The 22422-nt window shown below is 37.8% G+C and overlaps 1 protein-coding gene and 2 long non-coding RNA genes across 10 annotated transcripts; 1 reads left to right on the top strand and 2 right to left on the bottom strand.

Annotated features, from left to right (window-relative positions):
* Nucleotides 1–21949, top strand: LOC113667698 (uncharacterized). 8 transcript variants are annotated; one of them, XR_016180384.1, is made up of 4 exons: nt 1–363; nt 15305–15367; nt 15921–16040; nt 20662–21651. It is a non-coding gene; the product is annotated as an uncharacterized LOC113667698 (long non-coding RNA). The 8 variants fall into 8 exon arrangements; XR_016180378.1 differs by lacking the exon at nt 1–363 and adding an exon at nt 20347–20385 and having other exon boundaries at nt 15087–15314; nt 15955–16040; nt 20662–21002; XR_016180379.1 differs by lacking the exons at nt 1–363; nt 15305–15367; nt 15921–16040 and adding exons at nt 17426–17626; nt 17932–18026; nt 20347–20385 and having other exon boundaries at nt 20662–21002.
* Nucleotides 6831–10454, bottom strand: LOC113667693 (zinc finger protein ZIC 1-like). Its single transcript, XM_089184691.1, has one exon. It carries the CDS (start codon nt 9384–9386, stop codon nt 7983–7985), a length of 1404 nt encoding a protein of 467 aa, XP_089040817.1. The 5' UTR covers nt 9387–10454; the 3' UTR covers nt 6831–7982.
* On the bottom strand, nt 14656–17081 carry LOC113667699 (uncharacterized). Its single transcript, XR_003445914.2, has 2 exons — nt 16751–17081; nt 14656–16215 (listed from the first exon to the last, which is right to left on the bottom strand). It is a non-coding gene; the product is annotated as an uncharacterized LOC113667699 (long non-coding RNA).
* Nucleotides 21950–22422: the final 473 nt, after the last annotated feature.

Raw genomic sequence — 22422 nt, 5'->3', positions numbered from 1 at the left:
GTAAACGGTATTTTTCTAGTTAGGGAAACATCCCTTTGCCAGAACACCAACCAGTAGGGTCCGTATAATGGGCTGTTGCCTCTTGTCTCTGCTCGTGCAGCAGAGATGAATTTCGTTGCCAGCATATCCGAACGTTCCATCGTCATTATTTCTTCATTTAACGAGGAAGATGGCATTCTAATATTGCACTGACAGATGTTCAAGTTCTCGACGAGAATGTCCAACGTCTGATGATGATCGGGTGTGGAGAAGTGTTTACCAAGGGCAGAGAATCTTCATAGAAGCTTAAGCACCATAGACATCGTTTCTCTTGCCTATCAAATCTTCGACTCTCAGACGGAGAATTTGAACAGTTATCAACAGGTCAGTGTAGAAATTCTTACGTTTCCAACTCAGAAATGAAACATATGCAATTAATTTCCGGTAGGTTACGCTTTATTCAACTTAATACCTAATCTGTTTCAAGTGTTATTACAACCCCTCCTATTTGAAGTAGGGTCAATATCGGCAGTAATTAATTGTTAGTTATATATAATCCTAATTGAAAGCTAACAATATTTTCCTGCATACTCTGAGACTTTCTTTTAATTATAGAAGTTCTGTTTAACAATTGAGGTTTGAGGTCTGAAATAGTCTTATTCTGTTTCAACGACCATAGTCCAAGAATGACATGGACAACTGAAGTACATGCTTTCGCCAAAAGATCTGCTACAACAGCTTGCCAAAATATTTACTAAAAATTATAAAGTGAAAACCACAAGATTCGTCACCTCCCAGGTAGAGCATCATAGAGCCACTCTTCACGTTTTTGCGGCATTCGTACCATGCTGTGAATATATACCACAACACGAATGTTTTTTCGTGTCATATTGTGACAAACAATGCCTTACTGTTGTTTGAATGTTGACCTCTGTGAGTCTCTTAGCGACTAATGTATTCTCGTCTATCCCTTTGAGGTTACATATTTTTAAGGAAATCGCATTAACTGATCTAAGCCACGTTTATGGACAGTTTGATGTGTTATAAATTAAGCAGTTCCTCAAGCAGTTCGCGGTATACTTATCAGAGCAAAAGGGGATTAAACTAGAGTCTTGTACATTCAATTCCAGACTGATTTATTTATGATGATAAAGTTCGATAGCGTACTCTGTATTCCTTTCCAAACTTACTTGTGAGTTTTTCTCTGTTTTGCAACGAACGATACATTTATAGGAGAAGAGTTACCAGCGTAAACTGTCATATTCATATGATGTGGTAAAGCAGTTCTCATTTTTTATCCAAATTTTATATCGCTTTTAAAACTGTGTGCACCTTGCAGTCTTGCTCATCTCTCATATTTCGTACAATTTTCCAATAAACAACGGTCACATAATTTATCTACGAGTTATATCAACTTATCACAACTAGAATTTCCATCATGCATCTTGTAGTGGTATTGTCAAACTGGTAAAGAGTACAAATGAAACCTAAACTTTATGGTTGCTAAGACCGTAAGCTTAAGACGCTATCTCGCATGCCGCCGAACTTTCCAAAATGTGCATGTCAAAACCTACGAATAAGAATGTTTATTATAAGAAATTTTGTTCGCTAACCTTTTAATCTATGTAAAAATCTTTCATTTAAAAAAAATATATATTAAAAAAAAGCCAGAAGAAAGAAGACAATTTATCGCTGATTGTTCTGTGCTTGGAGGAGCGATACACATTTTCTGATTTTGTTTTCTGATCGTACGGCTGAGAGTTGTCCTGAAAAGGCTCGGTAACAGTGGCTGGCTTATGTTTCGACAATCTGAGTCAGTCGAGTATTAGAGCGTGCGAAAGAGTCCAGCTATCTCACTAACAGGGCGGAGTTTGTCACTGTATGATAAGTAACAATGCACCCGATTTATTACAGTACTGGAATTAACTATAGTAGTTGCTTGAAAGATTTCATTCAAGAAGGTTTTGGCGGATTATTGAAGAACGGCCTCCAAATATTGCTTTGATCACAGACATCTTCAGCTTTGTTGCATCTTAGTAAATAGCTTTAACCTTGTGTGCATCTTCTAATGGATTAGTAATTTGACGCACCTCCCCAGCTTGTCAGGAAGTCGAGAATACCGTATCACTTTGCAACAAGTTACATTTATCACCCATTCATCGTGTCAACACGGTGATACCACGAGTAGGTGTTGACCCGTTCTTGAAAGAAAAGCCGGAAACAGAACCAGAAGTCTTTGGCAAACCACTGAAAATTTAACCAATTTATTTAACTCTTACAGAGTTGGTTTCATACCTCAACAATTGTTTCGGCTAGCCAACTTTGTTCTTCGTGTAACCCTCGAAAGTCCAGAAACAAAGTAAAAATTGCAGCGTTTAGCTGATAAATTGGAATACAGTAATTTTGATTTGAGACATATGACTACTCTTTCTGTGATATAAACTTCTTGTAAAAACGAATTTAAAATGTGTTCTTCTTCCCCAGTAAAATCGCAGGTAATCTTTGGAGAAAATTCAGTGATAAAACACAGAGTATCTCCGTTCGTCGTAATTCAATTGACTAGGATGTTTCTGAACGGTCTTTGAGGAAACGACAGTGATGCCCTTCAGTTATTTAGTTTCTTTCCTGTATTACTCCTCACTAAGTTTACCAAGAAAAACTATCGTGCGATGAAAATATTTGCGGTAGCCAGTAGTTTTTCAGAAGGGATCTTCAGAGAGAGACAGAGAGAGACTGGGGACCCAGTTTAGTCTTGCTAGAGAAACCAAATTATTCTATGTCAATTTTTTTTTTCTATAAGAAACATTCGAACTGAGAACTGCTCGTTTGCAAGCTCTCATATAATGGAAGGCATAAAATGATACTTTCGAGCTGAGTGTATTTTGTCTAGTTTTTTCTTCATCCAGCACTGAAAGTCAAACTGGAGAACTTTGCAAAGAGAATGACAGTTAAGCTTTCGCGATGTTTCTTTTCTTTTCTTTTCTTTTTTTTTTTTTTACGCGAAGAACAAAACATCTGGTGCAGACGTTCATTAGACTCTTGAGATAATTCCGCTTGCTCTTTGCTTGTGCACGTGTCACGGTAGCCACAACAATTTTGACAGCATTGTTATAAAACGCTTTGATGAAGATATTGTCTTTGTTTTCGATAATTACTTACTGCTAAGAGCTGTGCGAACGCCTCTTGACTTGCCTTCTCGAATTATCTCTTTGTAATGCTAAACTGTAGACTGTTAATTAAATTCGCGAGGAGTTTTGGTCCTGTTTCCATCGCATGGCAATTATGTCTAAGTTTAGCTTCCACTGGGACATATTTGTTGTAGGTAAAGTTTGTTTTGGTGAAGCTTAGCTCCAAGTGTGTGGAATACTTAGAATCCGTACGAAAAGAAAAGAAAACATGCCTTGTTAAAGAGTTACAATTTTATCTGTGGAGCTAATTGTTGTTACTATTATCATTGCTTTCTTCTCTGAATGTTTGATGCCATTTATGTTAGGCACTCCTCAACCTCGGAAAAAATATACTAGTACTCTTAACAATTCCTATGTCGAGAACTCTAAAAGTATATTTTACGAGGAAATCAATTCAAAAGGCGGTCGTGAAACAAGTATTAAGAGCATTCAGCTAACACAGAACGAATTAATGAGACAATTTCCATCCTTTTGTCGAGTTCTGGGACTGAGAAAAAGTAGAGTACTACTATATTCCTGAAAGTTCCGCCTTGAAATCAGTTGCATTTTTTTTGGTGTTCATGGTTTCGACTTCCGCTAACAATCGGTCGCTAGGATAATGAAAATCAAAGTGTTACGAAATCCACGTATATTTTTTTTTATGAAACTGTCTCTCATCAAACGCCTGATTAAGAAAGATTTTAAAAATAAATTAGAGAAGGCATGAACTAAAGCTCAAGGCAAAACGTCAAATATTCTCTAAAGATACGCTTTCATTTCGTACTGTTCTCAACCTTAGATTGGAGGTATCACAATCAATTTGAATTTCTTTTTAACTTTTTGTGATGTTTGTATTATCGAGATGATATGTACCTGCATAAAAATTACTGTTTTAGGAGCCTGTTCGCAATAACCCTAACAACCATAAGGCGCTAATATCAATATCCCTTGAAATTTGCATAAACATACAATGTTGAGTTCTATACCAAAACTCTTTACGGGCAAGTATACCGTTAGTGATAACATCTCGTGCTTGTGATAGCGGTTCATGTAAAAATAGCTACCCTCATTACTTCCCTTGAAGTGTACCTTGTTTTAAAAATTGCATGATTTATATGGAAACATTGTCATTCAAAAGGCGCAAAGTAGGGAACAAAATCTTTTTCTGTACTCACGCTGTTAGCTCCGACTGTATTGTTATCGTATCAGAGAGCTTCTTTTTTTTTTTTTCGAACAAGCAAACTATCGATTCAATTAACAACTACCCTTTTTTTCTCCTCTACTGATATTTCGTTTCTGTTTACTCGAAAAATTCTCGGAAAAATCTTTTCTGAATTGACCTCAACATGATAAACCCTGATAACGCGATAATGGAAGTGCTTAGTGTTGCGGTTAGTCGAGATTCTTATCTAACAGTCTGAAGGAGTCGAACTTCAACCTTTTTCCACTGTTCGGCTTTAGTCATACCCCCAACCCAACTGTGTTGTCAATTCAACGATCACGAAAGCTTTAGACGCTCCCGTGATCATTTCGTTAGACGAATTTTGTTCCTCTGCGTCCGTTCTGTGGTTGCATTCACAATGTTTACATGTGCTGTTGTGCGTGGCCCCACCTTCGCAGCGGCTGACACAGTGCTGTCGCAGTTAATCTTAAATCAAGCATGGCTTCTCAGGAGGAGCACAGCGGGACGTCGAAGCGTTTGAAAAGGCTTTGCACAAAAGCGATTTCGACCGCTTCCAGGGTTGTGATTAGCTATTGTTCCCCCCTGGTGGGGAGTAGAGCGATTAAATATTACGTCTAAAATCAAGCGTGGGATTCTTGGTGCACCCGGACGGAACGTCGAGACCAGACAACCAGAAAACCTGTGTATTTATCGTATGAAGCAACTGACTTTTTAACCTCTCTTTGCGACTGTCGCACTGACTTAAATGTGATCAAAAATGTTTATGAAAATAACCTAACATTTTCAATGTAATTATGTTTCCGTTGGCTTTGACAAAAAGTTTTTGTTCGGTGTCCACCAAAACTTACTGATCGACCATGGTGAGTGAGGTCACATTAAAAAAAGATATGAAAATTCTCCACTTTTTTCTTCACTCTCACTCTATATTTTTCCTTAGTCATGGCTAAGTATAGAAAATTCTGACATCTTTTGGGTTAGACACCAAATAAAAATCTAAGTTTTTGTAACCTCGTGAATGTTTTTTTTTTAATTTGTGTATTCGTTTGTCGCCCAAGGGAGACAAGCTGAGGAAAATTGATGGATAAAAATCCACAAAATATTTAAATTTGATTCCACCCCTGAAACTACTTGGTAGTGTTATTCTCTTTGCGAAACATCTGTTGTTATGTTGTGTTGTGCGATTTCCTATGCTAGCCGACAGATATGTCTCCCCCTCTATGCATCGAATCATCTGCTCCGGTAAAATTGTGAGGTTTGTGTCGACTGCTTTCATAGCAGAAAAGTGCACGAATAGTCAGAATACAGCGTGAAATTTTCCGTTATTCCAAATCCTATGGATGTCACATCTTCTGTGGACTGAAAGTCCTCTCTTAGTTTGTGTAATTACTAACCTCTAAAGAGAATCATTTGTGCAAGTTTTATAGACGATTACGTGTTTGGTATAATTGCGTTTTAAGATTGTTAACAACTTTGTTGACTAACTTAACATAAGGTTCCGGAGTTCGATTGTCCCGCAGTTACATGAAGACTTCGTCGAGTAATGTGTTTCTAAATCTATCGCAAGGATTCAGGAAGGGCACCATCCCGTTTGAATTCCTCCGAAAAGCTTACTTGCCTGATAACAATTACAAAGTTTTATATGTTCAATCGCACTCGAGACTTAATTTTTTTTCAGATTTTAAAAGATTACCGGTTGTGTTTCTGGTGACGCTGTTATTATGCTCTTTAACTTGCCGCTAGCTTTTTACTATATTTTGTGTGGGCCTGTGTAATAACTCATGTTGCTGATATGATGTACATCACAGCTTCGATTAAAATCCTCAGATGTTTTTGTACTAATAGATCAGTTTTATTTTTTCCTCATTTTCTGACAAAGCTTGACTGTCTGGGAACCGTAGAAATCTTTTGAACTTCGAGGGGGCAGACAACTCGCTGGGGTACTTTTTAAACTCAGAAACTGCAAACAGCAGAAATAAAATCTCCCAGCTGTTTCCTCCCCCTCATATTTCCGAAGGGAATCCTTATTTCAGCACTTAGTGGAAGAAAAACTTTTAACCTTCGACTCTTCATTCTTGGGGCGAATGTAAAATTGAGTTGTCGTTTCACTCCCTGTGAAAACCAGCGTCCAACACTCTTTACAGTCTTATCTTACTTTGAAAACACACTGTGTTTGGCCATGATAAAAGGTGCCATATTTGCTAGCTCAATGATACAGATTGGCTATGGTGAGGTTAAAATTTGCGAGGGCCTCACTGAAACGTACAGAAACCTTTGTTGCTCTATAAAATGCTTCGGTAATTGTTGTTCTTGAAGAACTGCACTGATTCACTGCGTTCGAAGACTTATATTAGTCCTTGATTGATATAAGGATATTCTTGGTTAAATTATAATGGCAGTATAAATTTGAAATTGCGCTTCATGGTTAGTGAATCTTTTACTCAGCCCCTCGATTTGAAAGATATGTCAAACCCAAATTTTGAAAAGAAATTTCACGAAAAATATTGAAGCGAGTGGAGAAGGCCAAGGTGGCCATGTTTAATTAATCAAGGCTCAGCTTTACACTCATTGCCGTCTCTTAACAATCATACGCTTTTAGTGAAAGAAAGATAAGAAATCTTGTTAACACGGAAGGAAAATCAAAATTTTCAATGGCTATTTTGGCGTTAAGCGGAATTTTATTTTCACCAGTTAAGAAAATAAATTAATAGGTTTTGTTTTTCCAAAATGGAAATCATCACACGATACAAACCGTCCTTAAGACTAAGCACTGTTTGTTTCGTTATGCAAGGACTAAGGAGAGGATAGCTTTCCTATCTCTTACATAGACCATGCTTACGACGAAATAACAAATTCTTGAACACCATATCCTTCAAGAGCAGTAATGTGTTCCAAAACTTTTTTTGACGCCTCATTTTTCGTGACTCGACTTGAAAAGTTTACTGTTAGCGGTAACCGGTGCGAACAGCATGGCTTCCAAATGTTTGTAATTGCTACGTTCTGCCTCACGAAACGTGACTTTTTCGGAAAAATCGAATTCTTCGGCTAATCCTTCCGTTCGAGGACTGTAACATTTTTTGAGAGAAAAATCTTTCCCTTTCTCTGTTACTTTTGATCGGAAACCGCGCACTCTTGCGAAGTAATGAAGGTTTTACATGTAGTATTCAACATTTGTTTTGTCTTTTGCATCCAACTGGTTCACAGATTTAGTTGTGTTTGCTACAAAGTAGGTTTCAGATATTGCATGGTATTCTCCTATAAGCAATTTCTGTACATCTTTTCAAGATTTACACGACTACCTGGTTAAGGTAACTGGAAACAAATATTTACATATATGAGAGGGAATCTGTACATGCAATAGTATTCGATAAGAGAAAGCACTTCATAAGTACTTCCCTTTTATCGTCTTATTTGCAAATTAAAAAGTGCTGCTTTAATTTAGAACTGTGTAAATCGTTCATAACTTTCTAAACGAATGAAATTTCTGCATAAGGAGTTTTCTTACATTACATTACGAAGCTAAGATTGTTGCCTAGAACGCTTTTAAAAATTCGTTGCGAAAATTTTTACCTAACATTTGTACTCCTGTAAAACTTCGACTCTTTTAAGGCTGTCTACAGATGTCCAGTGCTTCAACTCATTTGCAAAATCTGCAGTTAGCAAGAGTACCATTCTGAATTGTTCTCTGCATTTGATCGTGGCCTCGGCGACGGAGATCTGGCCGCAGGCTTTATTGGACTATCCTTGTCTGAACTTATACTGTCCCGCTGTCCGTTCGTTTGTGAAATAGGCGGCGACAAAGGCCTTAGTCCACCAGTTTCATGAAGTTTCATGTGTTTTCGAAGTGAGCTGGGGTGCGTATAGCTTTTGTTGCACCCTTCGATTTTACAAATGTACGGTTTATCTGAAGTGTGAACGTGCGAATGCTTTTTTCTGTCGCTTGAGTTGGCGAAGCGGCGATCGCAGCCAGGGAACTCGCACTCGAATGGTTTTTCTCCCGTGTGAGTTCGTTTGTGAATTTTTAAGTTCTCTGACCTAGCGAACAGTTTTCCGCATCCGGGAAAAGGACATGGGAAGGGTTTTTCCCCAGTGTGGACTCGAATGTGGTTTACCAACTTGTATTTTGCCTTGAATGGCTGTCCGCTTCTCCCGCACTCTTGCCAGTAGCAGACGTGCAAGTTGGAGTCGTTGATGCTTACATGTTCGTCTGAGATGTGCGATACTAAATCAGGCATCATGGTGAACTGCTTGCCGCAAGGTTTCCGTTTCCCTTGAACTGGGTTCTGGTCTATCCAAAGGCAAGTTAGAATTTGATTTGTGGGTTGTTTCATCAAGGGAAGATGATACATTCCCGGTCCAGTCGGCCCTCCATATCCTGGTGGACCATGATCCAAGAAAGGACTACCGAGGCCACCTTGTGCAAATCGATCGGCTCGAGAGTAAAAGTCTCCTCGATATCTGAGCTGATTGTTGAGTACAGGAGGCATTCCATGGTGTGGAGAGGTTGCCTCGTGTCCTGATGTAAGTGCTCCGTAGTGTATATGTGGATTGCTCGTGACATCTAAGCCTTTATGCGTCACTGCGTGATGGTAGTTTATGTTGTTTCCGTGAATTGCAGCGGTTGGTGGCGAACTGAACATGTTGTGCCTATGTGAGTAATTGGGTGTGTTGGAAGCGATGGGGTCGTGAAGAGCAAGCGAGTGAGAACTCGCTAGGTTGGCTGATCCTAAGTGTGAGTCCTGGTGATGGATAAACTCAGGTGGGAATCCTTGAGAAGAAACATGACGGTACGCTGGAAACGAGTGATACAGAGTCTGCTGCGAAGACATCCCGGGCGGTTTTTGATCGAATGCGACAGCTTCTGCTTGTGCTCTGTGTGCAAATCTGATCGACGAAAGATGGCTCCCTGAGTCCAGCAAGTGATTCATTCCTAACGGCGGCTCCTTCTTGTGTTCGTTAAAGCCCGCGGTCGAGGTGGTTGGCAAGTTGTTCGCAGACGAAGACCGAAGAGCTGCACCCTCGAACGGTAATGAGTAGCGTTTGGCGAAGCCACCGTCCATTTCAAGGTTTCCCCGGGTTTTGAATATGGAACAGCTCTAGGCAAGTGTAAATAATAACGCGGCAAACTATTATTAAAGAGAGGCTACGCGAAAGTTTTGAGTGTAGTAGCATATGTTACACCGTTAAAACACAGCGTGAGACTCTGATGACAATTGTCCTGCTAAGAAAGCACGCATGAGCAGTAAAATGATCCCGGTGAATATTATGATTAGTCGTCTCCCGCGGAGCTGTGGTTATGTTCCTAATTGTTTGATAGCTTCTGAAAACAACACTATATTTGGCATTCCTTTTCTTATTGACTAACACAGGGTACAAACCATTTCATCAGCTTTAAGTGTCCGATCACACGCAAGATAACAGTACTTCCTCGAAGGAGTATCGCGTGCTTTCCCTGGGAATTTCACGTCTGTTCCCTCTCTTTTCTTCGTAGAGCATGACAAATACATGTTGTCGTTCAGTAACAGCTACCTCGCAGGTGAGGCTGCCGTGATAGACATATAGGGAGGGACACAATTTGAAAAGCCCAGCAGGAAAGAATAAACACCTTGAAGCGGTGTCACTCAACGTAGCTATTGCTGAGCTTCTTGTTGAAAGTTCCCCTTGAAATTTTCAAAGGGCGCCCCCAACTTCAAAATGTTTCTTTACATAACGGGATTTGTAGTGGATTAGAAGATTCACGCGCTGAGCGTTTTTGCCCTCAATCTGCAATGTTTGCCGCGATAAATTTATTAACACCGCGAGAGACACAATACTATTGACAAAAATCGCCGGGAGTCGCCACAGTTTGGCTTTACTTTGCAAGCGACATGCGATTCTCGCCAATTCATCATTCAATTGTCCGCAGAGTTCTCAAGCGGGCCGTGCGGGGAAGGCTAATCATATACCATAGCTCACGATACATATATTTTGCTTTTAAACGGCGGATGCTTGCAGCCACTATAAAAAAGTCATTTATAAAAATGTCAGATGTTATCTTTAAGGACTTATTTCTGAGAATAATGCGTCAATAGACATGTTAAGTGCTACCGATCGTCCACTATTAAACAGGGCTTAGGCTCAAAAAAGGGTGAAAACTTGAATTTCATTTAGATGAGTTTAATTAAGGGCCGTACTAAAGTGACTACTACTGCTAAGCATAATTCATGCACGGTAAGCCATTGTTTTTTCCAGTTTGAACCGTGGTCAAGCATCAGTGTTTATAGAACTCATGAAGGACATGAAATAGTTTGTATAAATAGGTTCACCGCGCGGGGCGCACCCCTTTCGTGGCTTCATTAATTGAATGTATTCACTCTCACTGTCTGACTAATTTCCGCGGTTTTCAAGTATAGCAGCGAACGAAGCCAAGCTGCAGATTAGTTTTAAACGAAAAAAAGACAATTTCTCCTATTCCCCGCCATGAAGGAGGTAATTATTACTGCGCCTTATTGAATTTTAAGTGGCAATTTAAAATTTGACAGGAGCTGAGTCAATAAGTATGCACCACAGTCAGAATTGGTCCAAAAAGTTCCATTATGAGAAATGTAATATATTTTTGAGCTCTGCTGCCGCGTAAAAGAAATTGGTTTTGAACAAAAAAAAATAAAAATAAATAGGGACAGCTTTAATCCTCGAGGCTATTTTTCTGCGACATAATGTGATGTTGTAATATACCAGGTCATTTTCTTAGTAAACAAACTTCAAACCGGTAACCTTGCTCCATCAAAAGATATTTCATTCCCCCCTCAATCATTAACTGTGGTGATATCAATCATATTGAGTAAAAGAACAACACGGCTGCTCGGTCGTATATTCGTGTGAAATATTTCCCTCATCGCAAGTCCGGTTTTATTAGATTAGTTATCTCCTGGCTGATATTCTTGAGAATTGCGGCCTATTTAGGTTTTCCTTTTTTGAATAGAGGCAGTTAATATCTTTTGCATGTTTTACATCCAGTTTATTTCTCAGGTAAACGGATGTATCCACCTGCTTGTGTTTACATCTCCAATATCACTCAGCTGTCCCAATTATTTTACCTAACCTTCATGAAATAAATCAAACCGATTATTGTGCTCCTTGCCTCGAAAATTCGATTGGTCCAGCGACTTCGAAAGTGTCGTGACGTTTGTGGGGAAAAGGTCTGAGTGCCACCGTCTCTGACTGAAATTAACTTCAAGGAAGCCGGAGCTATCGGTTGAATTTTTAACTTGTAATTTATTTTTATATTCATATTTCCTATGTATCCGGTCTGATCGTCCGGCGCTTCAGAAGTTAAAATTCTTTTTTAATAAACTGCACCGTGGTGGAGTTTGTTTTAATCACACCATACACACCATGAATCAAGAAATTAAAAACGGGAGCATGGTGATCTAGGGAGAAGAGAAAATGCTCAAAATTAACCACAACAATTCTTCACTTGAATATTCCTTAAGCAAGGTAAAATGTAAGGACGAAAGGAAACGCTGAGATCATGACATCCGTATAACGCCATAGACATTTTAATGTTTTTTTTCAATCTTTTGAGAAAGCTGCCCTTAAACGTTGAGCTTATTTACACCATCTAGAGCGTCTTATTTCGATATATTTGCATATAAGTACTCGCCTACAGCTAAAAAACCTTATTACCAAACGTCGCCCTTGGAGAAATCGGCCCAACATAGCAATTATAAAAAGTTCTTGCGAAATCACTTTGTCTTCCATATTTAATTTTCTTTGACCGTCAAAATCATTCCCTGAAATGAGATTAAGACAAACATAGGCTTTTCTCTGTTTTTCATACTACCTTCCCTGTTGAGTGTTATCAGAAAATGTAAAAATCGTCGAAATGTATTCCGATTTGTGTCATGCTCCCATTCTAGATATGACAAATATTTTGCTGTTTAATTGTAGTTTTGAGAATTCCCATGAAAGGAAACAAAGGGCTCTCTCTTTTTATTCACACCTTTGTGAATTAACTTTTATTGTACGATGAAGTGCATTGTTAAAAATTTACATTTGAACTCATGAAACAAGAAATTGTAGTTTAGTTTGTGAAAGGAATTGAACGAATACCTGTGAAAGCTCTGTTTTTTACACTGTTATAAGAGAAATGTCACGAGTTAACATTGATTCACTACTGCAAAATTATTACATACATTTACTTTCCTTTGAAAGAAATCTCTTAAGGCTTTACGAGCGATTCTTGTAAGACTAGTAAACTATATTCCGGTAGTTTACCCTTTATATACGATTTAGGTATTTAGGCTGTATTTGTTTCGAGGAATTGCATCATAACGGCAAGTTTTACACCGTAGAAACACCCTTGCTAGCTTAAGATTTAAAAGATTTATCATATTTTTTAATCAACTGTTTCTGAATCGTTTTGAAAATAAATAAAACCTCACTGAACATAGGCGTGCTGAGATTGTGCTAAAATGGCTCCCACTTTGAAATATAATGCCAGATTTTTCGTTTAAACTAAGCTTAAAATTAACTTTGTCTCCTTTTTGTCGTTTTTCTACGTCGTTACGAGTCGCCTCCACTGTGCATTCAAGCTGCCTTAGTAACTTTGCGGTCGACTAGGAAGGGAAGATTTTGCCTGTTAAGCCTCTTTTTAACAAGCATATTTGTGGGGCACGCGACATGTTGTAACGGATTCCCTTTGTCAACATCTTTGTCCAACTGTGGACAACTGTGGCCTCATGCAAAGATCAAGTCGAGGTCCCGTGTTCTATAAGAATAATTGTGTCTTTATAGTTGTGATTCAATCTTTGCTACCTTGGTTTATTTACAATATAACTCACATGGAGTGATATTCGAAGCACTGCTGACGAAATTTTAGAAGATCGATAAATTTTTCCACCAGCTATGCAAACCTCGTTGTACATTGGGTTTTAAAGATTTTATGATAAATATGTCAGAAATCCTGTTTTTTATATTTTTCGCTGCTGGAGTTTCTTGGAGATCAGTTTTCTAGGGCAGATGAGTGAATTCTTAGCAAGGTTTTAGCTGCTGAAAGAATGTTTAGAATTAAACTTAACATCGAAATCCAGGAAATTTCAGTAGCATTATTACCAAATTCCTCTCATGGACTCTCAACAAGACTTAAGATTTTTACAAGTGTGTTCATTTTTTTTTAACTTGTTATGGTTACGGGATAGAATGCCGCTTTTATTGTGTTCAAAACATAATAATTGGTACGCCAACCTTCTTTCATCCTAGTATAATTAACTTTTTGGCTTTCAGAGAAAATTCCCATTTCGGGAAGCCTCGGAAAAGCGCATGGAAGCGGGTTTTGTTTATCATGTGAAGAGTAGCTCGCAGGAAACGTAAAATGATTAAGAAATGATAGCTCAGCCGCAAGCTGCCACAAGCTAGAATTTTCATGAAACCACCGGAAATTAGTAATAAATTACTTCCGAAAATTTCCTTTTGCCTCTATCTTGTTTACGTCGAAGCATTGTGTGATGATGCCATTAATGAAAGTTAAAAATAGATTCGGAGATAATTTGGATACAACGAATTGACAAATTGGCTCGTAGTTTGAACGTTTTGCATGAGTTGTTCCTTTGTGGCGACTCAGAGGCACCTGTGCTTCAAATGGCCAGGCGCCGCTCGATCTGTCATACTCACTGAACAGTTCATTTGCCCAGAGGCTACTTCTTAACAAGTGCAAGCTATTGGCTGTCAAATAGGAAACTTTCAGTCCAATTTTGCATCTACAAAGACTTTCTTAACACTGCACTAAGTAATTAAGCTTCTATACAGAGCACATTTTTCAAGAAACCGGCTGATTGCCAAGCCACAATCGCGTTTAAGAATAGTTTAATAGCAACTAAAACTGACGCAAATTTGAGTTTATAGACAAAAAACAGACGTAATTGTCATCGAGCACAAATAATTCTTCATCGAAGCTGGAGCAAATTTACAGCAAAAACAATTATTATGAACACTTTGCGTATTCATTACCCCTTTGATAGATGAAAGTTTATTAAAAGAGAGCTGCTCATCTTTTTCAATGAAACGAGAAAGCAGAATTATTCCATTTGAAGACTTCTTCCCATTGTCTGCTTTTGAAGGCTTCACAAAAAAAATTGATGTAAATTTATTAATGAAGACCAAGCGACGCAAACTCTATATGGAGATATAGCAAGCCTCTTCAGTCAGTGAATAACTTCATCCTGGGTGTAGCTGAGGTCCAAGAATATTTTTCGCAATCATTTTGAGCAAAATGGAGTGGTTTGCTTATCTTATTTATAGGTTAACAATACCGTCGTGTGTTAAAAACTTTATCTTAAAGTGCATGTCAAATACCCAAGAGTAATATTTTATTTCATTGTGGAGTATTGTTTACCGTAAGAAGACAGAGTACAACGCAGGGCAGTTCTTTCAAAGTAAATTAAGAAACTTCAACTTTTCTTTCTTTCTTACTCGACATGTGAATCAAACACCTTGTGGACTTCTCAAATGATTAACGTCTTTTAGACCACCCTCTTAAAAAACCGTCCTATGCTAAACCTTTATATTTGAAATAAATGGATGATAAAAGTTTTCTTGTAATTGTTCTTGTCTTTTGACGTTTACACTTCTAGACAATAAACAAGCATTTAGCCTTCTCTTGCGGTTTGATAGCCTTTGTTAGCGCGGCCACCGCAACAGTTCAGCAACTTTTGTCTGCAGTGACAAACTGAAAGGCGCTGGTACTGTTATTTTAAAAGAAAAACATATGCTGACACAGATATTATAGAGGAGATGGATTGAAAATCAACTTCATTCTAGATGGACATTTTAGCTAACGTTGTGCCCAAAAAGTCAAAAACGAATGCCCGCTTGAATTTGTCACTCGCCTTAAGGGCTGAAGTCTTTATCACAAAGTTAGCTCCTAAGCAATGGTAGACAACTGTTGCTCGTGAGGGTGAAACGGTAATTTTGAATTTACTCCAGATATTTATTTCATCAGAATCACCGAGGTACGTTTACAGATAAAGAAGACGGTACAACTCCCTTAGACCTAGTTAGTAAGGTCAGTGTGCTGCTAGAAGTGTATCTTGAAATTCACCGTAGACAAATGTTAAGCAGTTGTTCTTTATGTTAATTGATCAAGTAGATGATGCGAAACATGTTAATTTGACCTGAGTTATCTGAAAACCGAGCAAATGTCTCACTGCCTGTCCCTCATAAAGCTTGAGATCGATGCAAACCACTTCCTTGCTGCCTCAATTGAGCGCTCTGTGTGTCAATTGTTGCATGCAAAGGAAGCGAAGATCTTAAAAGTAATTATGAAATATTATCTACAAAAAGGACCTGAGACAGGCTTGAGTTGTGATCAAGAACTATTTATTACGTTCCAAATAGAGGGAATGTTATTAACTCCTCTACCAATTCCTCGTTATATTTTACATAGACGGTATCAAAATTGTTATAATCTTTCCGTGAGTTTGCAATTTTCTTTCAATCTTTTAGAAGACAATTTTATCTGTAAGGGGTGAGAATTATCCATATTGTTATCAAAAACGCTGTCTGTTGTGCTTCTGTCTCTCTTTTAAAGCTAACACTACTTCTATCGCTGCTCGTAGGTGACGAATATCTCAACATTTTTTTTCATGATAGTTCCTGCTGGACACGTAGCATGCAACAGAGATCTTCAGCTATGACTGGACTCCTAGCTTTCAGTCTGATAGCACTAAAATGCGACGGTATGACGTTCAGTTCTACTGTGTATTTCGTTAATTAATATGGTGTACTGTGGTGAGGGTTTACTTGTTCTTCATGATGAAACTACGCTGATTTTGCTCTTGAACAAAAGAAGTTGTTCTGCCATAATGGAATCGTTTGCAAAACGTTAGCTGTCTGCTGCGCTTCAATCAGCATCTGAAAGTAACAACAAAAAGGAGACGTTGAATTCTAAGAAATTTTCAAACAATCTTTTATTTATCATATCTATTAAAGAGAAAGCGAATCTGAAGAAAATCAGTTAATGAGTATGATACATAAAACCCTCAATAGAGGGAAACTAAAGTTACCGGAAAGGGATCAAGAATAAGATTTCCACGAAATTGCGACTGTGACATTTGCCTTAAACAAGTAAACGACACAACTTCCAAGTTTTAGTTCAGTGGAAAGTTTGGCAAACTAAGTACTTGAAAAATAGGGTGGATTAGTTTCCAGCGTAAACAAGATAGTTTCATGGCTTGTGTAGGGGGGTGGTGTAAGAGACACACTCTCTTTGGGATCTCTGTATCATGTTTCACCTGTATGTAACCTGCTTCGAAAAATATGTTAGAAAACATCTACATGAAACTTTCCTTTTTCGAATTGTTAAGTCCATATTAGTAAAACTAGCCGACAGGTTCTGTTTTAACGTTTTCCAGTGCATACTCAAAGCATTATGAAAACGCACACATACTTAGCTTCTCGGAAAATCGGAATTCATTTCCACGTTAAATCCTTTGTAAGAATGATTTTCCGTCTCTTTTCAAAACCAATACAGTCGCATGCCGAAAACGTTCTCTTGGCCATACTTTCCGCGCGGGTTAATCCCAACGCGGCTTGACTTGAATTTCGGTTCATGAACGAACAACACTCGGTTTTAATGTGACATTTCTGTTTTCTTCGTAAACTGTTAGACTCAATAGTGTGGTTTTGTCTTGGAAATGTTGGTTTTTACGCTTCTCTTTTCGAGTTCGCCAGCAGGTGGTATAGACAGCTCGTCTATCGCCGTGCGGTGTTTCGATAAGAATATCTTTAACTCACACAGCGAGGCTCAACATTTTCGTCTCTCATTTTCAATAACTATTTTCTTCGAGGGATTCGAGTTTACGTGATGAAAAAGGATGAATGACATGGAAAGTAAAAACAAAAATCAAAATTGAATCTTCTCTTGAAGACCTTCGCAGCTTCGGCGGATATGATCTCTTGATCAGCTTTGTTCAACTAAAACTCCTTCCTATTATAAACAGCGCGTCGGAAAAATTTTCCTTTTTGTATGCTCAAAAATTATTTCATTTTGTTTATTCCATAAAGTTTATTACCGTCAGGATCTGAGAGAAGTTTGGTGTTTCTTTTTGTTTGTGGAGAATAGAAGCGCCACTTGTCTGCTATGGTGAAAACGCTCTTATCAAGCACTCCTGCTGTGCCTGCAGTATATTCTCAACCTACGCCTTTATAAACTCGTACGAACGAGAAGCTGAAGGAAGCTCTGTGGTCATTTTATGTTGTGCTGATAGCAATGTTCGTAAGAGAAAGAGAGAGAGAGAGAGTTGAAAGGCAATTTTGGGCCAATGTAAGTGAATTTGTCCATACCTTTAAACTGATCTATACGTTGACAGAGTACGTTTTAATATCCACGTCGCGCTGACAAAGAATTTATATTACCTTTGAGTCTACTTTTATTAAAAGAGGAAGGGCAATCTTGGATATTGGGCCAGTGTAAGTGAATTTGTCCTAACTTTTCGCCGATAACAAAGACAATAACAAACTGCGTTTGATTTCCTCTTCACTTTGACTAAAAAATTTCAAAAAAATCGACCTTTACTAAAAGAGACCGCAAAATTGGATTTTCAATATATTTTTTTCCATTTCTTACAGTTCCTTGCTGTATTTAACAACCGTGGTCGATGACAACAAGTTCATTGAGTTCACGAAAATACTTCCCTTTCTCACTTGAAGCGTTAAACTGAAAGGTAAAGATCGATGGTGAAATCACCTGTGGAAGGTTGTGTTGTATTTCGTTTTGAGCCCTCCACTTTCTTTTTTTCATTTTCAGTTTTTTTACTGCGCGAAAGCTCTGGTGTTAAATTTTTTTCTGATTCTGAAATAATTCTATGTAATAAATACTACAGGATTCTCGGAAAACAGTCCTAATTGCAGCTAAATTCTCCCAGCAATATCACTTATAGGTGAAATTTCGTTAAATTTCATTCATCAAGGGACTACACCGATTAGGGTTTTCCTTCGCCTTTAGTAATTTTGATTTAATGGGCTACATTGGTGTTATATAAATTAAACTGAGATTACTCTCACTTGAACTTTGCAATAGTCTAAAGTCACAGTGTTGCAAGTGTCTTAACATTGTAATGCTTTGGAAAGGGCGGGAATTCATAAGAAGGCTCGGTAGTAGCGTGTGAAAAATCAGATTTTAGAGGAGATAACACCGCACATTAGGTTGCATCTTGATTGCAGCAGCGGACTTGTTTACTCAAAATTAGATTGATATTCTTCTTGCGTTGAAATTTTATTCATACAATTTGAAAGTTATTTCTCTCTCGAAAAGTTATATTCATCGCGATCTTGATGCAATGCAAACGCTTGGAAAACCACTGACGTGCAATATTTTGTCAAACAGACACGCTAACTGCGAAACAGTGTGATGTATTGAAGGGGACGGTAAAAATTTCACTTAATATTTTGGTACCATCACCTTACCCCCAAGGTAATCATTTAGCTCCTTCGTTCTCTAAAATAGACGAGAATAGGCTTTAAGGGCATTCACGTTCTTAATGAGTTTTCATCTTAAACAAATTTGCGGTATGCCGCTCCGGATTTTTTCAACGATTCTTTGTAAAACAAACTGGGAAAATTGAAAAGCTTATTAAAAGCGCGAAAAACCGCCTCGGTCTTCAAAATATTATTAAGCGTCATCACTAGACCTTTTAGCAGTATTTTAGGATGTTACCAAACCAGGAAAAGTGATGTAAAGCCCGAATGATAGAAAAATATGAATTCCGTCAATATTCCGCCTATCACTTTCACTTAAACACCTACAGCTTTTAGAACATTGTTTTGATTCTTTGTTATCTTGAATAGATGTCTTCTTAACCGACTTTGGTTTCTATGTAATACTTGCATCTACTTCCTCGTTGTCTTCTTTTCTCTCAATGAGATCTGCCAGTTTTTCTATCATTACGTATAAAAGTATTTTTTTCCGAACTACTTGATTCTATAGACTCAAAGGATAGTTTTTTTTTTCATCTCAATTTAAACCCTTAGAGCCAAAAGTAAACTTTAATATAATGTAAACATGACAAGATATTATCCTTAAAGACGCATTTTAAGGTTTTAATATGGTGTTTAACAAACAAGTAGACATCTTTAAACGTCTTATTTCGTATTTTGATGTTTAGATTTACTCATATTTTCATTTATTGCTTGTTTCCTTGAGAACATCTTATAGAGAAAATCGGTTTCGCTGAACGCACCGGTAGTCGATGAATCTCATGTCAACCTCACGAGCAGGTGCTCGGTTAAGAACGAAATTTGTTTAATTCAAGTAATACCTACATCTTAAAGAAAACAATATCTATTATCGTACGGTGATAATAAAGAAGGTTAAAAATACGGCAATGTATGCAACGCTACCCAACGGTATTTTCAATAAACATACGAATGTTGGTAAAGTGTTCTTTAGAGCTTTATTCTCGTGGCTTTTGTTCACGCGTATTTAATTTAGGGTAAGATATGATTCTAGCAGGTGCTCGGCGGTGAAATTGATCCACTTCAACAGAAAGCCTAACTTTTTTATTGCATGGCACTCCAGGTGATCCAAGAGAGGCTTTCTTTTATTATCTGCCTTAAAGGTAGACGCAGAATGAAGTAATAGAAAAAACTCGACTTGATTCCCGCAATAAAAGTGGCTGCGAAATATTGGACAGGAAACCAACTAGACGATCGCTTTTTTAGTTAATTTAAACCTCAGTAACACACTTCCTTTTCTTTCAAACTACTGATAGGGCAATTTTAATTTTTATAACTAAATGTGGTTTGTGCATCGAGCATTGCGTGAAAAAAAAAAAAAAAAAAGAAAGAAAAAATAACAGATCGCGTGTGTTGAAATAATGAAACTGAAGCAGGTACATGTTCACTGTGATGTCCATTCATTGTTCATTATTGTTTGTCATTTGAAGCTTTTTCTAGCGTTACCATAACTTGTTACTCTTTAATCCGAGAATCTGTGAAATGAACTATAATTAATAAAGGATTTTGTTTATTTTCTTCTTTTGATAGAAATCAAGGCTTGAAGAAAAATCAGATTGTTCCACCAAGGTTTTCCATAGCGTCGTTGTTATGTTTTTTTTTTTAATATCTAGCGTTTTCCTTGTAATGTATTTGTGTCAGATTTTTCATTATCGCAAGATCAGAAAAGCATTTTTTGTACTGTAAACTAAAACTTGCAATGAAGAGTCATTACAAAGCTCTGAGGGGTCCGTTTAGTAGCTCCTCCCTCTTGCTATTAGTAGAAAATTAAGAAAATTCTTGTTTTGGTTCGTTCAATCTGTAACGATATCCTGCTGACAGCATCTTCCTTCATTTTGCCAACAGCGTGAAGGAAATAATAAACACGTTTCCCGCCGCTGTTATTCATCACCCCACCCAGATTAATTGGCGCTACCCGTACCACTCAGCCTCGCGGTCACGCTGTTTTGGAAATAGCGAAGACAATCGGAGCACCACCATCCTAGCGAAGCTCTCGGTGCGTGCGTTTCACTTGGAAGGATTTCTGTTTGTGAGAGATTTAAAGAAACAAAAAAATAAAGCTAGTGCGGGTTTAAGCTTGGCAGTTTAGACAAACCCATCCTGTTGTCTTAATCCCTTCATTGCCCACTGTGCTTTTAACAAGAACTTGTCTCTTTTTATTAAAAAAAAAAGAAACGAGCTGGTCACAACGTGTCTAGTTTATAAGTCGATGGTTGTGTTATGTGGAATTCATTCTCCAAACTCTTTAAATGAGGTTATTCTCTTACTCGAAAATCGGAGAGTAATTGCTGTCTAAAACCACATCCTTGCACCTCACCTGTCCCGAAGAACCTTCTGGACCGATAGAATTAACTCCAAGGTACTCTTTCCTTGCTTAGTTTTGCATATCGACAGAATACACTCATTTTGCTGTCATTTGAGCTTTACATCACGTTTCCTCGTTTTTGAAACGTCCCAAAATACTGCTTAAAGGCCTAGAAATATTGGTTATTACAATTTGAAGAGCTCGTTTGTGTTGTATATGCACCTTTCCTCGAGAGAGCTAAAACCCTGAGGGTATATTAATCTGATATAGCTTTGTTGTTGAGCGTTTTTAACCCCAAACACCGATTTTCATAGCCTAACTCCTAGGTAACATAGTCTTAAGCGTAGTTGTCTCTATGACAAACAACTAGCTCGTAGCTCCATAAAAAGCGATCTTGACTGAATGTAACTCATTACTTGTAATTCAAAGCTAAAGAGCTCGTAATTACGAACTCGCTGATATGGTGGAATATTATTTGCATGTATGTCGCTTTCTTTCATCCTTTCTAAATAAAATTGTTTTATTTCGGATCTTATCTTAAATGTTCATTATCTTTTGATTGTTGGTAAAACGTGTACGACGTATTTGGTTTTTCTAAGTGATAACATTTTCCAGAAACGTACTTTCTGGTGAAACTAAAACTGTTTGGCAGATTCATCTCGCAGTCCATATAGTTTCCTGCGGGTATGCTAGATTATAAATTAACGCATAAAAAATGCGTTGGGTTGTGACTAGTTTCACAGTTTGTTTAGCATATAAACCAGAGGATGAATCAGTGAAGAGGGTTTGTTGAACTGACACAGAGAAAATTAAAAAGTGTAGCATTTATCATGAGTTATCATTCTCGTTATTATTCTGACCCCCATGTTCACGTTACACAGTGAGTGTTCAGAGAGGTCACTAGTTGCAGGTTTCTTTTGCCCGGCATCGAAACTGTTCTCTGAATATATTAGCATAGAAAACTTGTTGGCAAAAGTTTTTTAGGAGAAGCTTTAAAATTTCCCTAACAAATGTCAGTCTAGTTTTCCCTAAAAATTCTCGTTTTTCCAAAACTGGCATACGAACAAGTTTTTTATGGGACGAGACGAATTCTTATGGAAAAGCCGTCAATATTTTCCTTCTACCTTGCCAGGCATGAGTTCACCTAAAAATACCTTTGACATAGAAGTTTCTGTGCAGTATCTTTTCTTTCCTATCGATGCAATGCCTGATTTATTTACAACTATGGGTTTGATGAAGGAACGAATAACTATACAGCGGGACTGACTGTGAAACGAGGAAAGACTATTAATCCATGTTCT

Source organism: Pocillopora damicornis, chromosome 10 (genome assembly GCF_964200805.1).
Source record: "Pocillopora damicornis chromosome 10, jaPocDami1.2, whole genome shotgun sequence".
Taxonomy (NCBI): domain Eukaryota; kingdom Metazoa; phylum Cnidaria; class Anthozoa; order Scleractinia; family Pocilloporidae; genus Pocillopora; species Pocillopora damicornis.
The sequence above is the reverse complement of the archived record's forward strand: the minus strand, read 5'-3'. Positions and strand labels throughout refer to the sequence as shown.

Excerpts from the sequence above, each read along its gene's own strand:
- LOC113667693 (XM_089184691.1), bottom strand. The coding sequence starts at position 9,386 with ATGGACGGTGGCTTCGCCAAACGCTACTCATTACCGTTCGAGGGTGCA.